Here is a 16467-nt window from a genome sequence, read left to right as displayed (position 1 = left end):
AAATTATTACTAACAGTGGACATCAGATTGTTGGATCATTATTACAGTAAATATGAGATATATGGATAATTTTTAGAGGTGTTCATCATCAAGTAAAGTGGTTCGTGGAAAGTTGATATCATAGGAATAAGGTCAGGAAACACGTAGTTGGAACTTGGAGTATGGGCGTTTTGCTGAGTTTTTCCGTGGCTATGGTCTCGGCTATGAGCTCGGGAGGCAGCATGAGCCACGAATAGATGGCGTCACTATAAACACTTGCCTGCGCCGCGGTGGGCTCGAGCCGACTACCAGGCCCCCAGAGAAAGCCTACCGGCACCATAGGCCAAGATGTAAAAAAATATATAAATAAAGGTAGTAGCAGCAGCAGTAGTAGTAGTAGTAGTAGTAGTAGTAGTAGTAGTAGTAGTAGTAGTAATAGTTTTCTTGTACTGTTTTCCAATATATTTAAAAAGGTGTAATGTACAATATGACCGTAACTGGTGAGTAAAGGAACGCGTGCCGTAAAAAGGGTTGCCCTTAACGTCTAAATTTGCATTTCCTGGAAAGGCGGACGTTGCGAGTAGACTTCATTAAAGTTTATAGATGGCTGACGGCCTTTGATGAGGGTCTGCTCGTAAAAGGCCATGCACTCTTAGCCATGGGTCGTTAGATCAATATAGATTTGTTAAACATGCAGGCAGGAATTGGTTTGCTAATAGAATGGTAGTCGAATGGAAGAGGCTTTAGCAGTCTTGCATGTGGTGAATTTCACTGTGATAGGCACACTGTTATTAATAGGTAAGGTAAATTCATTAATTGGATAATAGTTTCATTGTAAAGGTTTTCATTGATAAGATAAGAAATACAGCTGGAGCTCCTCCCCTGAAGGTGTAATAAGAGCGACGGTCACTGAAGGGTGTCTCGCTCCCCGGGAGTGTGGCTCACGATGTGGCCGGGGATCACTGGTGAGTGTGTTACCAGGCTGCTTAGTGAAGCATGACAATTTACACAACGACAGCACAGATGGCCGTGACGTCCAGGAAGGCATCAGTCTCTACGAACCAGTTATCACTGGTCATCATCTTGAAGGCTGCCCATGCATCATCAGCCTCCTCGGTGATGGCGGCCACCAATTCGGCGGATGGGCATTGATCATTAGCCTCCACGGACCAGTCATCACGGGTCGCCATGGCAAAGGCTTCCCATGAATCATCAGCCTAATCAGACCAGTCATCACTGGTTATCAATTCGAGGGCTTCCCATGGATCCTCATCCTCATCAGACCAGTCATCACTGGTTATCAATTCGAGGGCATCCCATGGATCATCATCCTCATCAGACCAGTCATCACTGGTTATCAATTCGAGGGCATCCCATGGATCCTCATCCTCATCAGACCAGTCATTACTGGTTATCAATTCGAGGGCATCCCATGGATCATCATCCTCATCAGACCAGTCATTACTGGTTATCAATTTGAGGGCATTCCATGGATCCTCATCCTCATCAGACCAGTCATTACTGGTTATCAATTCGAGGGCATCCCATGGATCCTCATCCTCATCAGACCAGTCATTACTGGTTATCAATTCGAGGGCATCCCATGGATCATCATCCTCATCAGACCAGTCATTACTGGTTATCAATTCGAGGGCATCCCATGGATCCTCATCCTCATCAGACCAGTCATCACTGGTTATCAATTCGAGGGCATCCCATGGATCCTCATCCTCATCAGACCAGTCATTACTGGGTATCAATTCGAGGGCATCCCATGGATCCTCATCCTCATCAGTCCAGTCATTACTGGTTATCAATTCGAGGGCATCCCATGGATCATCATCTTCATCAGACCAGTCATCACTGGTTATCAATTCGAGGGCATCCCATGGATCATCATCTTCATCAGACCAGTCATCACTGGTTATCAATTCGAGGGCATCCCATGGATCATCAGCCTCATCGTTGATGGCGGTCACCGATTCGGCGGATGCCCATGGATCATCAGCCTCATCAGACGAGTCATCACGGGTAATTGTTTCAAAGAGTGCCCATGAATCATCAGCCTCATCAGCCTCATCATCACGGGTCATTGCTTCAAAGAGCGCCCATGGATCATCAGCCTCATCAGACGATTCATCACGGTACGTCACTTCCAAGAGTGCCCATGGAACATCAGCCTCATCATCACGGGTCATTGCTTCAAAGAGCGCCCATGGATCATCACCTTCATCAGACGATTCATCACGGTACGTCACTTCCAAGAGTGCCCATGGAACATCAGCCTCATCATCACGGGTCTTTGCTTCAAAGAGCGCCCATGGATCATCACCTTCATCAGACGATTCATCACGGTACGTCACTTCCAAGAGTGCCCATGGAACATCAGCCTCATCATCACGGGTCATTGCTTCAAAGAGTGCCCATGGATCATCACCTTCATCAGACGATTCATCACGGTACGTCACTTCCAAGAGTGCCCACGGAACATCAGCCTCATCATCACGGGTCATTGCTTCAAAGAGTGCCCATGAATCATCACCTTCATCAGACGATTCATCACGGTACGTCACTTCAAAGAGTGCCCATGGAACATCAGCCTCATCATCACGGGTCATTGCTTCAAAGAGTGCCCATGGATCATCACCTTCATGAGATGATTCATCACGGTACGTCACTTCCAAGAGTGCCCATGGAACATCAGTCTCATCATCACGGGTCATTGCTTCAAAGAGTGCCCATGGATCATCACCTTCATCAGACGATTCATCACGGTACGTCACTTCCAAGAGTGCCCATGGAACATCAGTCTCATCATCACGGGTCATTGCTTCAAAGAGTGCCCATGGATCATCACCCTCATCAGACGAGTCATCACGGGTCGTCACTTCAAAGAGTGCCAGTGGAACATCAGCCTCATCGGTGATGGCGGTCACCAATTCGGCGGATGCCCATGGATCATCAGCCTCCACGGATCAGTCATCACGGGTCATTGCTTCAAAGGCTGCCCATGAATCTTCAGCCTCGACCATAGCAGCGGAGGTCACCAAGTCTGGGGCTGCCCATGAATCATCAGCCTCCACGGATCAGTCATCACGGGTCATTACTTCAAAGACTGCCCATGAATCATCAGCCTCGACCATAGCAGCGGAGGTCACCAAGTCTGGGGCTGCCCATGAAACATCAGCCTCCACGGACCAGTCATCATGGGTCGTCACTTCAAAGGCTGCCCATACATCATCAGCCTCGACCATAGCAGCGGAGGTCACCAAGTCTGGGGCTGCCCATGAAACATCAGCATCCACGGACCAGTCATCATGGGTCGTCACTTCAAAGGCTGCCCATGAATCATCAGCCTCGACCGTAGCAGCGGAGGTCACCAAGTCTGGGGCTGCCCATGAAACATCAGCCTCCACGGACCAGTCATCATGGGTCGTCACTTCAAAGGCTGCCCATGCATCAGCCTCATCGGTCCTGGCCACTCCGTCAGTGGCCGCACGCGGTGCAGGGCTCACCGCCCGGACGGGCTCGCCACACCGCCTCCCGTTGCACCGGAGGCTGGTGAAGGCGGACCCGTCGTCACAGAAGAGAGAGAAGTGAAGGCCGCTGATGTTGTCCAGCAGCCAGGCCAGCGGCATGGAAGAGGTGAAGACTGGCTTCCTAAGCGAGGCACATTGCACCCTGACGGCCGCGTTGCCGTCTTTCTTGCACAGCTTCGCCAAGGGCACACGCAGCTCACCCTCGGCGTGGCAGCCTTGAATCCCTGCGACGCAAGACCAGCCTTCCACGGGGAGCTTGACGGAGGCGACCGTACGCCTCCTCTTCAGGCAGCAGGTGGAGTCCTTGCACGAGAGCTTGATGGAGTCCACCAGGGAGGAGCCTCGCTCCAGGGTTACCCACACGTTGAATTTATGTCGAGATGCAGAGTTTCCCATCGTTTTTTCGATGTGATATAAGAAAATGTCTGGATATTGAGGAAATCGGTGTTAGGTGATAAAAGGAGGTGCTATGTCCATGAAGACCGACTGGCCTCCAGCAAATTCTTTCTGCTGTAATCTTGTCTAGTCGGCTAAGTAGTGCAGTTCACGCGTCGGATGGCGGGTAACAGGGTTGCAGCAACACGCTTCTTCATGTTGTTTAATAATAATTAACAAAATAAAGGTAAATTCAAATTGTCTAGTGAGAGAGAGAGTAACAAAGAGGAAGAAGGGAACCACAGTAACGAAGAAAAGTAAGGAGACCGCAGTGCAAGTGGGAATAGGGATTATCGGTAGGTGGCAAAACGACCATCTCAGGGCGCCTCCAAGCACACACACACACACACACACACACACACACACACACACACACACACACACACACACACACACACACACACACACAGCCACATCTATGTGGTGGAGACTAGTCGTGATGAGGATAGTAGGTGTTTGGTGGTGGTGGTGGTGGTAGTATACTTAGGGAAAGGTCGTAAATTGCTGAACAGGTTTCCCCAAGGACGAAGGAGGATTTGCCGGTATAATGGCACAAACTTAGGGATACTTTGGCTACTAGAGGAGCGTTGAGGTGCTTTTTGTCAGGCTGCTCGTGTTCCCCTTATATTGAAAAGAAAATACAATAGATAATGATGCTAGGAAAAACAAGTATCGTCCAAGGTAACGTAAAGAATAGTTTGTTTGTTTTGTATCTTGAGTATGAGTAGTGAAAGGACCGGTGTTGAGTGCGCGATATTCCGGAGCTAAAGACTAGAAGTACAGTAGATGAGGAAGCCAGAAAAACAAGAATCGTCAAAGGTAATATAAGGAATAGTTTGTCTCTTCAATCTTAAACGAGGAGTGCAAGGACTGGTGTTGATTTGCGCGATACTTCGGCGCTGAAGATTAAAAGCTTAGTCTATGATGACGGTAAGTAGATGATGATCCTCCACAGCAACAATGATTTCAGTTTGTTATCATTTTTTTTTTTAGCAGAGGAGTCAGTTCAAGGGTATAAAAAAAAGTAAACAAATGTGAAAAAAAGCCTGCTACTCACTGCCCGCTACTCACTACTACTATACTGTAATTGAAGAATGCTAGGACTGGTGTTGACTGGTGTGAAGTGCGTCGAAGCGTGGTAATTTAGGATTACGTGGAGGGCAAATTTGAGTACCTGTTTTACTTTCCCTGTAACACTCCACTCATCGCTAATTGTCTTGATTTAACTTGTTGCTGATGACGAAATTGAGGAGTCTTACCTCTAGGAGTTATATACAGGCCACCCAACCTTAACAGGCAGGACACGAGTATATTACTACAGGAGATTGGCAGGGCGAGTATGAGTAGAAATGTCTGCGTAATGGGGGACTTTAATTATAGGAATATAGACTGGGAAGATCTAGTGGGTGACCTGGAAGCCGAGGACTTTCTTGAAGTTATACAAGATAATTTCCTTAAGCAGGTAGTTACTGAGCCTACCAGAGGAGATAACATATTAGACTTAGTCCTAACCAATAATGGGAACTTGCTACGTGAGTTGGAGGTGGGCGGAGAGTTAGGAAATAGTGATCACAGAACGGTTCGTTTTAGCTTAGACTGGGCGGTAACCCGCGATCCAAACCCAGTGTTAGTGCCAGATTTTAGAAGAGCAAACTACGAGGGGCTTCGAAGACATCTTGAAGGGGTAAACTGGGATAATTTAGGAATTCATGAGGGCCAGAACTGCGGATTGGAGAGCCAGGAGAACCAGGTAGAAATGTCTTACAATAATTTAGTTAGAGTAATAGTAGAGGGCAAGAACAGCATATACCACAGCGAACACTTAGAAAAGAAAACAATGATCCTAAGTGGATGACTCGTGGACTAAAACACGAGATTGGGTTAAAGAAGGAATTTATCAGAAAATAAAGAATGGGAAACACATCTCAGGGGCCGGTACGTCGAACTATCTAGATTAGTTAAGAAAAACACCAGGATAGCAAAAAAGAACTATGAGATCAAAGTAGCAAATGAGGCGAAAAGTAATCCTAAGGGCTTCTTTCAGATGTATAGAACAAAAACACGGGAGAAAATTGGACCGCTGAAATCAAACACAGGGAGCTAGTAGAAAATTACGAAAATATGAGCACATTGTTGAACGACTACTTCCTTTCAGTATTCACACAGGAGGATCGAACGACTATACCGGAAAGAGTTCAGGTGTACGAGGGCGGGGATGGCGATAAATTGAGGGATATAATAATTACCAGGCAAGTAGTTCAGGATGAGATAGATAAGCTTAAGAAGAACAAGTCGCCAGGTCCTGACTGGATATTTCCGAGGGTATTAAAGGAGCTAGGTGATATAATCAGTGACCCACTATCCGACATCTTTAAGATGTCGGTAAATACTAACTATGTGCCGAGCCTATGGAAAGTAGCTAATGTGACGCCGATTTTTAAAAGGGGACAGGTCAGTTGCTTCAAACTATCGCCCAATTAGCTTAACATCGGTTATAGGGAAGATGCTGGAGTCCATAATAGCCAGGAACATTCAGGAGCATCTAGAAAAACATAGCTTAATTCACGACTCGCAGCATGGGTTCCTCACCAATCTCTTGTCCTTCTACAATAAAGTATTTGAGGCGGTTGACAGAGATGAAAATTATGATGTAATCTATCTTGATTTTAGTAAAGCGTTTGACAAAGTTCCTCACCAACGACTGTTGCTTAAATTACAGGCTCACGGAGTAGAGGGTAAAGTTTGAACTGGGTCAAGGCGTGGCTTAGCAATAGGAAGCAAAGAGTGCAAATCAATGGTAAAAGATCTGACTGGGGATGTGTTACGAGTGGGGTCCCACAAGGTTCGGTATTAGGTCCACTTTTGTTTATTATTTATATCAATGACTTAGACACAGGAATTAGTAGTGATGTTAGTAAATTTGCAGATGATACCAAGATCGGTAGAGTAATTGAGTCGGATCAGGACGCTAGTATTCTCCAAGGTGAACTCAACAGATTATATGACGGGGCGGATAAATGGCAGATGGAGTTCAATGTAGGGAAGTGCAGTATTCTGAGTGTAGGTAGGAACAACCCCTCACATAACTATTGCTTAAATGACACTCTCATAAGTAGGTCTGGGTGCGAGAGGGATTTAGGGGTCTTAGTGAGCTCTGATCTCCGTCCAAGGGCACAATGCATTCAAGCTAGAAATCGAGCTAATAGGGTACTGGGATTTATTTCAAGGAGCGTAAGCAACAGAAGCCCCGAAGTCTTCCTCAAACTATATTTAGCATTAGTTAGACCTCATCTTGACTATGCGGTTCAGTTCTGGTCACCCTACTATAGAATGGATATCAAAATGTTAGAATCGGTGCAGAGGAGGATGACTAAGATGATTCAGGGGTTGAGAAACTTGCCATACGAGGAAAGACTCAAACAGTTAAACTTGCATTCTCTAGAAAGGCGAAGGGTGCGTGGAGACATGAAGGGCTTTAATAAGGGAGACATTCATAAGGTTTTGTTGGTAAGAGAACCGGGTAGGACACGAAGTAACGGGTTTAAACTGGATAAATTCAGATTCAACAGGGACATAGGCAAAAATTGGTTTACTAATAGGGTGGTGGATGAGTGGAATAGGCTTAGCAGTCATGTGGTGAGTGCCAATACAATTGTCACATTCAAAAATAGACTAGATAAATTCATGGACAGCGATATTAGGTGGGGTTAGATACACGGGAGCTTAGGGTCAAAGGAGCTGCCTCGTACAGGCCTACCGGCCTCTTGCAGACTCCTGCGTTCTTATGTTCTTATGTTCTAATTAAGCATGAAATCGCAGTAAAAATCTCCCGGTGAAGTGGCAACCTGTCGTCAAGCATGAGGCTCATATCACGTTAGTACAGTGTTCCCGACTAATCAAGCAAACAGGTAAGTAGCTTGAGCATAAATCTATTAAGAACGGCATGTAAATATTTGGGAAGCGGCAACAAAAACTAGCCACAAGGTTGCTCAAGAGGAGGGCGGGGAGGGAGAGTGGTATGGGTTGTAAGAGAGGTAGAGTGGCTCCGAAACCCGACAAGAACCCCAACTGAAAATGTATGTCCCGTTTACTGATGCTCCCCCACAAGGCCGGCTGCCGCACCTGAGTTATGGAACAATAATATCTGCGTCCACTCAATCACATCACACACCTGGACTCGACAAAAAAGCTCAGTTTCTGATACGACTATAATGACCAGATTTCTCTTTTCTACGAACCCCACAACAGACCCCTCAGCAACACTCACTGGAATGGTAAATATGTCCCCTGCTGCGATTCATTGCGGGAGGATGTCGACGAAAGTATATCCAAGATGGCTAACCTCACTGCATTGCGCTAAATACTCCATCATGTGCGAATATTGCTTTCAGTTACCTTGCATTTTATCAGTAAAGTAAATTAAGCATGGCAAGCTGAGGGCAGGACCCCGCGGCTTAACGGATCCATGGTTAGTGAACAATGTGAACGCGTCGAAACAGCAAGCAACGGCTACTGCTGTGTCACACTTTCATCTTATAAGCAGGGATTCATGATGACGGTAGGTGCATATGTCTGCCTTCGTTGTATCTTCCGGCAGCACTGAAGGCAGGTGTTGCGGAATGGAAACTGGGTCATTTGGACTCTGCTGATTGGTTTCAGCTTTGCCGTGCAGCTTATTCGGACGCCTTCCACCGTTTACCATTTATTAGTAACCTACAGTGAAAAGCCATACTTATCCGTTGTGAAGTGGTTAGCACGCATAACTACTAATCCTCGGTCCTGGTTTCGAATCCCGGCCCGGGGAATTGGTGCTCAGTCCACCCAGCTGTCCATCCTCACATTCCGACCGGTCGATAAATGGATATTTTGGAACTCCTAAGGGACAGTCTGTGATAACTTAGATATCACTCTTGCCTTGTGTCCCAGGTTAATGAATTGAGATGGTTGTGTTTGTGGTAGGGTTTGGTGTAGGGGTGCTGGCTGAGGTGCTTGTGGTAGGGGTCGGTGTAGTGATGATGGTGTTGATGTTTCTGGTCAGGGTTAGTGTAGTAGTGATGGTGGTGGAGGTGTTGTGGTAGGGACGGTGTAGCAGTGATGGTGGTGGAGGTGTTGTGGTAGGGACGGTGTAGCAGTGATGGTGGTGGAGGTGTTGTGGTAGGGACGGTGTAGCAGTGATGGTGGTGGAGGTGTTGTGGTAGGGACGGTGTAGCAGTGATGGTGGTGGAGGTGTTGTGGTAGGGACGGTGTAGCAGTGATGGTGGTGGAGGTGTTGTGGTAAGGCCGGATGGTGTAGCAGTGATGGTGGTGGGAATGGTGTCGAAATGGTGGTCTGAGTCGTAGGTGTGATAGAGTGGTGTTGGCGGAGGTGTTTGTGGTAGTGGCGGTGGTGGTGGTGGAGTTTGGGATGCGGAGTGTGTCGAGGTGCTATAGTACCGCCCCATGTCTTATGGTGACTAACGAGGAGTATTTACAACCCGACCACCGTGCTATCTGGTTAGGGCAGCCTAGGAAGGGTTTCTTATAACCTTTGTAAATTGTTGCAATGCATCACAGTGAGTTACGTTCCACCCTCTTGAAGGAGCTCGGCGTCCCTCAGGACTTCCACTCCACCTTCAGTAGGTACCCGTGGTAAAGGGTCTTAACTCCTTCTTCCTCTCATTTTCCTTTTGGCTAATACTCTCATTATCGCCTCTTGTGTCTCGTTCAGCATCCCAGCAGACATCGGTTGTGGTGCACGCAAGCCTTTACTGTCCTAAACAAACAAAAAAATATAGCGTTTGTTTATTAAGCCCCTACAGGTTGTTGTTTTATGCAGTCTATAAAAGCCTGTCGGTATTAAGTAAACATGGAGTGAGTTTCGATCCTGCATGTTACTTTGCGCGACCAGTTAACGCCTCGTGAAGAAGCATGGCGCTGGGTACAAAAGCGCAAACTAATGTGGCAAACAAATGGTGATGCAATTTTGCAGGTGGTCGATGTTGTGGGGGAGGTAAACATCGCAGTACTTGCAGACTCGTATTTTTTTTCCCCCGTCGCCTTTGGTGTTGCTAATTCTACCCACGCACACACAGGCGGGAGGAATTATTATGTCTTTTGAGGAGGCGTTTAATGCACGCACACTCTTTGACTTATCTGCGGTGTCGTGTTCAGAAACCGGAAAATTAATTAATTTTAAGACAAATATTAAAAGATACTTGGATTCGTGTCAAGGCGAACAGTTATATAACTTCACAAAAGGAATGGTCGATAAAAATGCGTGATGGACATTACAGACTAAAAGCCCAGTCATCAGTGGTCTTGGAGAGATGCGTGCAGTTTTCATTGCTGTTGGGATAAAACGGAGCTCTGCCCAAAGTTGCGCGCTTAAGGAAAACCACCTCCCTCCCTTTGCTGGTGCGGAAACCATAAAACTAACCTTATCTTCTGAATCTCATAAATAGGTGTGTGTGTGTGTGTGTGTGTGTGTGTGTGTGTGTGTGTGTGTGTGTGTGTGTGTGTGTGTGTGTGTGTGTGTGTGTGTGTTTGTAAGTTCATGATGGGTTTTTTTCTGAAAGTTTATATTTGTGTTTTCCTACATTTTGAAACGATTCAGCTCATCCGTAAAAGACACCATCGTATTAATTTCACAAGTTGCGTCTTCTTCTGTGTCGATTTTGAAAACAGAGCATTTGATATGTTTTACAGTAATGCATTTTGCATTGAAAATACCTTTAGAAATATTTTATTCTCAAGACATAACTAACCTGTTTCAGCTGTTGGAAGCCACTGTGTATCCATCACTGATATATTTAATCCAAGCACTGTTTACATCCATCTGTATAAAAGAAAATCAAACACGACTAACGTAATATATTGCAAGCTTACATGCATGTTTATTGTAAATAAGCCTTACTAAAATTAATCGCGTCCACATCCAATTGGCAAGGTCCTAAAATATGCTTCAGTATGGCTGCGTTAACGTGCCAAATATTCTTAAGTAAAAAAAAAAAAAAAAAAAAAAAGACGGACAAACAACTTTCAGACTCAGTCAGTATATGAATAATAATGTCACTCTAAACCTCTTTACGTTGGTTTACGTGTACTAAGCTGGGCCGTGTGTGGACTTGTGCTAAATAAAAAGCTCGACAGCGGCAAGAGTGGCCTGCCAGTGGGAAGAAGTTCAAATTTGTGCAGAAGTGTCCTGCGGCTAAAACGAAAACTACGGAATGTGTTGGCACGAAGTTAACGATGGAGATAAGCGTGCAAGATACAATATTGTGACTTGAGAGAGAGAGAGAGAGAGAGAGAGACGTAGATGAAGTAAAAAACGACCTAACGAACAAACAAACGGTCAGATGCACAAACACGTGAAAAACAAATAAACGGACAGATGAAAAAACATTCCGACACTCAGATGAGATAACAGACGGACCAACAGAGCCATAGAAAGACGGAAAACAGATTCATAAGCAAACAAACAGGTAGACAGAAACGGGGAGATAAGAGAGCAAGCGCCCATTGTAATATTAACTCATTTATCTCCCTTGCCGCTTTGTGAACTGTTTTGAGCATGTTGAGAGTTGATTGGGTCCGCGTTGGATCTGCCTGACGAGGTGTTGCTTGCGGGTGTCAAGAGCCTTGGGTTGGGGTGTTAATTTATTAAGCTTGATGATCCATCGGGAGGAAGTTGGTGAAATTGTGTTGTATGTTAATTGCTGCGTTTTCTTAATGACGAAGCAAAGCTGTGAGCTGTGAAATGCAACTCCTTTCTGTTGTATTGTTAAATAATAATGATAATTTTGGGGTGTAGTGGTAGTAGTAGCTGTAGCAGTGACATTAAAATCAGCAGTGGAAACAGTAGCAAAGGCAGGAACATTGTGATTATGGTGGTAACTGTGGAGGCAATACTAATTATAACTGTACTAATTCACTAACTGACTGCAATACTAACTGTATTAATCACTAATTGACTGCAATACTAACTCTACTAATTCACTAACTAGCTGCAATACTAACTCTACAAATTCACTATTGTTTTAAGCAAACCACTCATTCCTATTTCTAACAAGTCATAAAGCAATGTCCACTAGATAACATAGACAACCCAGCAAGTTTTCAAAATACAGTCTTTCTTCCTTTTCTGCATTTCTTCCTATACCTACAAATACAACATAAACAATCTAGAACGTTTTCAAACACTTAAATTTCTTTCCCATTAACAGTCCTTCCTCTGCTTGCCGGCCCCCATCATCCCTTCCTTCCCCTCGGCGGCAGGCTGCTCCTTCACAAGTTCCCACTCTTCATCTTCGTGCTACATATCTTCCCACGCCTGCCGGCCACCCTTAACCTTTTCTTCCCTTGGGCGGGCAGGATGCTCTTTTTCTCTATCCTTGCATACCCCCTTCCTATACGTGACTCTCCCCCGTGAGTGCTGTCCTTTCATCTTCCACCTTTGATTAGATAGTTAGTGTAGCTTGTCACAAACAGCCTCGCAGGGACCAGCAGGTCTGCTGTTGTTTGTTCTTCCTTTGTGTTTCTTTGTGTGACCTTCTCTTCCCCTTGGCGGCAGGCTGCTCCTCGCCGCTCGGTCTCACTACCGGCGACGTCCTGGACTGGCAGATCTCCGCCTCGTCGCTCTACCCGGCGACGTGGAACGCGGGCTGCCAGGTCAAGTACGCCCGCCTGCACCAGCCCAATGGCCGGGCGTGGTGTGCCGGCAGGAGGGCCGCCGGCGAGTGGGTCCTCGTGGATCTCGGTGTGTCGGCCAAGGTAAAAATTAGTAGATTGACCCTTGACCCGGTAGCAGCGACGGGCCAAATTTGTGCCATGATATCAACCCCTAAAAATATATGATACGTAAACTGATCACAAATGCTCTTCGTACAGGCCAGTGTCATCGGCTGCCTGTTGTTTTGGAGGCCTGTATACTAGGGCGGATCGTTTTTCAACTTTTTTTTTATTTTTTTGTTCCTATAGTGATAAAATGTGTCTCATGGGTGAGAAAAAAATATTTGCAAAGTTTTAGGTGTCTGCGATGATGTCTTCTGCCTCCCCACAGAGCTTAAAAGTCAATTTTTGAAGTTAAAAATCACTTTTTTATCAATATTTTTATTTTATTTTTATTTTTATGCGCTCCTATAGTGATAAACTATCTTTAAGTGGTGTATTTAGCTCCTATTATTAATGGGAACGTCTCAAGTCTTTATCTTCTGCCTCCCCAAATGGTCTGAAATATTAGAAAAATGCAGAAAAACTCGCATAATTTTAAAAAATTCCCAAAAATAAAATATCTAATGTTTACATTTCCTATACAACAGAATTATTTGTACTGGCCTCTAAGTTCATGTATGCAAAATATAAACATTGAATATCAACATCTTTTGTCTCCCCAGACAGCTTAAATTTAAGCAAAATTAAATATAATACACATGAGTTTCCAATATTTTTTAGTAAAGTCAATGTTGCACTTCAGGCGTTCTATTAGGGATAAACTACCTTTAAATAACGGAATACATATGATTACTGTGTACTGTGTGTAGTGCGTAATTGCGTATGGTGGTGCAAGCAGCATCATGACTCATGAGGGGCCGGCGATTGAGAGTTGGGGACAGCTTGCAATTCAGATCTGCAACGTTTTCTTGCTCTGCGTACTTTGTTCCGATCAATAACAGAGCTTTTAGTTTCTTTTGATATTACACCCGCATCTTGAAGTACAGAAGATGCTATAAAAGCAGCTACTCTATCAGAAATCCCAGTTCTGTCGCATGCTTCAGCTAGAACTTGAACATTTGTTGTATTTCTTGATTCACGTCTAGTGAAACTACGTTGCTCTGATTTGGATGGTGCAAAGGATTCATCTGAATCGTCATTTTCTGAAGAGGATGACTCTGAAGACAAAATATCATCTTCATTAATTGTACTTTTCTGGGTACTAGTTGATGCTTCACTGGAAGTGAATTGTTTCTCTCTGCGCACTCTATCTGCAAAGATTTTCATATTGCGTTTTGTTGCAGTTACATCCAGAGAAGTTATCATCATTTTTCGATGCTTCCTTTGGTCTAGTAGAAATTTTCGTTCTTCTATTGGTACCTTGCGCTCAGCAGTACAAGAACAACTTTCTAGAACGTCACATTTACATGCAGAAATATCAAATAAATTGGCTTTTGCATGGTCCTGAAATTCTTTGAGATTTTTTTCAGTATTGGATCTCTTGCTTTTGCTTCTCTTTTTTATTGATTGCATTTTATTGTGGTAAGTTTTCAGCATTTGAATTATACGATAATTTGAAACAGATGGAATTGAAGCTAGCTTCCACAGATCTTCTAGTTTAGTAGCAACAATTTGTGAAATATCTGTAAAAGTTGGTTCCTTCTTTGATGTTTTTAATGTTATTCTAACATGTTGATAAAACTTCATCACATCTTCATACGTTGGTAAACACGTAGGAGACAGATCCTTAGGTGCACCGAACACCTCACATTCCTTTGAACTCCTTGTGGTTGCCATTCTGAAACAATAATGTTTATGTATGTAATTAAACCTAAAAAACGCACATATATATATATATATATATATATATATATATATATATATATATATATATATATATATATATATATATATATATATATATATATATATATATATATATATATATATGTTACAGGGAATGCGTGTAATTAGGGATTTCACGTAATCACTAGTGAATATGTGAAATGAATTTTTCTTTTTGCTGTATTATGGAACCTGTTAGGTAAGGTTAGGTTAGGTTTAGGTTAGGTTAGGTTAGATTAGTTTAGGTAAGGTTAGGTTAGGTTAGGTTAGGTTAGATTAGTTAAGCTAGGTTAGGTTAGATTAAGTTAGGTTAGGTTAGGTTAAGTTAGGTTAGGTTAAGCTAGACTAGATTAGGTTAGGTTATGCTATGTTTGGTCAGTTTAGGTAAGATTAGATTAGGTTAGAATAGATTAGGTTCCATAATACAGCAAAAAGAGAAATTAATTTCACATATTCACTAGGGATTACGTGAAATCCCTAGTTACATACATTCCCTGTAATATATATATATATATATATATATATATATATATATATATATATATATATATATATATATAGATACATATATATATATATATATATATATATATATATATATATATATATATATATATATATATATATATACAGTTATACACAAATTACACATATATTAAAACATTTATATGCAGTATATTAGACAATTAGACGCATACCCTCAGCGACAGAGCAAAACACCTGCACCCACCTCTCACAAGCAGCAGACACACACTGAAGGAAGAGCGTCTGTGTGAGAAGCGTGGTGACTGAGTGGTGACTCATTCTCTCTCAATTCCCTCCCTCCCCAACTCTCAATCGCCGGCCCCTCATGAGTCATGATGCTGCTTGCACCACCATACGCAATTACGCACTACACACAGTACACAGTAATCATATGTATTCCGTTATTTAAAGGTAGTTTATCCCTAATAGAACGCCTGAAGTGCAACATTGACTTTACTAAAAAATATTGGAAACTCATGTGTATTATATTTAATTTTACTTAAATTTAAGCTGTCTGGGGAGACAAAAGATGTTGATATTCAATGTTTATATTTTGCATACATGAACTTAGAGGCCAGTACAAATAATTATGTTGTATAGGAAATGTAAACATTAGATATTTTATTTTTGGGAATTTTTTAAAATTATGCGAGTTATTCTTCATTTTTCTAATATTTCAGACCATTTGGGGAGGCAGAAGATAAAGACTTGAGACGTTCCCATTAATAATAGGAGCTAAATACACCACTTAAAGATAGTTTATCACTATAGGAGCGCATAAAAATAAAAATAAAAATAAAATAAAAATATTGATAAAAACGTGATTTTTAACTTCAAAAATTGACTTTTAAGCTCTGTGGGGAGGCAGAAGACATCATAGCAGACACCTGAAACTTTGCAAATATTTGTTTGTCTATTTTTTATGGCAGGAAGCGTACTTTTTACGTAGCAAATTACTCCTCCTTTCTTGTGCATTCGATTTTTTTGGAAGCTTTCGTACCCGGGAAATGACAGTTCAGATACTAGATGTACAGAGTTGGCCCAAGTCTCTGTGATGGCTACCACATCTGGTTTCTCAGTTGCAATATACGCCCTAATTTCGTCCTTTTTGGGTAATAGACTACGTGCAATTGTGTACAAAATGGAAATGTGACTCCTGGTTTGGCCAGGTGGAAATTGATATATAGAGGCCTGTAGGAGCTAAGTAGAAAGGCGTGCAGTCTCGGCGAAGTGAAGAAGGCAGAGGGGCGTGCAACTTGTGCGGGTGAAGAGATGGAGAAGGAGCAGGAGGAAGAGGAGGCGGCAGGAAGAAGTGCATGCAACTATTATTTGGCAGATGAAGAGATGGAGGAGGAAGAGGAAGAGGAGGAGATATAAAGCAGGTGGAGTCAGAAAGTGATAGAAGCGTGTTGGGAGCTGATGTAGAAAGGCGTACGGTGAAGAAAAGGAGAAGGAG

General features: G+C 43.4%; 1 protein-coding gene across 1 annotated transcript; it reads right to left on the bottom strand.

The window, feature by feature from the left end:
* Positions 1–1135: 1135 nt before the first annotated feature.
* On the bottom strand, positions 1136–2416 carry LOC126992422 (clumping factor A-like). The gene is made up of 2 exons (XM_050851160.1): positions 2312–2416; positions 1136–2206 (listed from the first exon to the last, which is right to left on the bottom strand). The coding sequence occupies exons 1-2, from the start codon at positions 2385–2387 to the stop codon at positions 1197–1199; spliced, it is 1086 nt and encodes a 361-aa protein (XP_050707117.1). The 5' UTR covers positions 2388–2416; the 3' UTR covers positions 1136–1196.
* Between the last annotated feature and the right edge of the window lie 14051 nt (positions 2417–16467).

This window comes from Eriocheir sinensis, unplaced genomic scaffold (assembly GCF_024679095.1).
Source record: "Eriocheir sinensis breed Jianghai 21 unplaced genomic scaffold, ASM2467909v1 Scaffold457, whole genome shotgun sequence".
In the NCBI taxonomy this organism is placed as follows: Eukaryota; Metazoa; Arthropoda; class Malacostraca; order Decapoda; family Varunidae; genus Eriocheir; species Eriocheir sinensis.
This window is presented reverse-complemented; position numbering and strand designations above follow the sequence as displayed.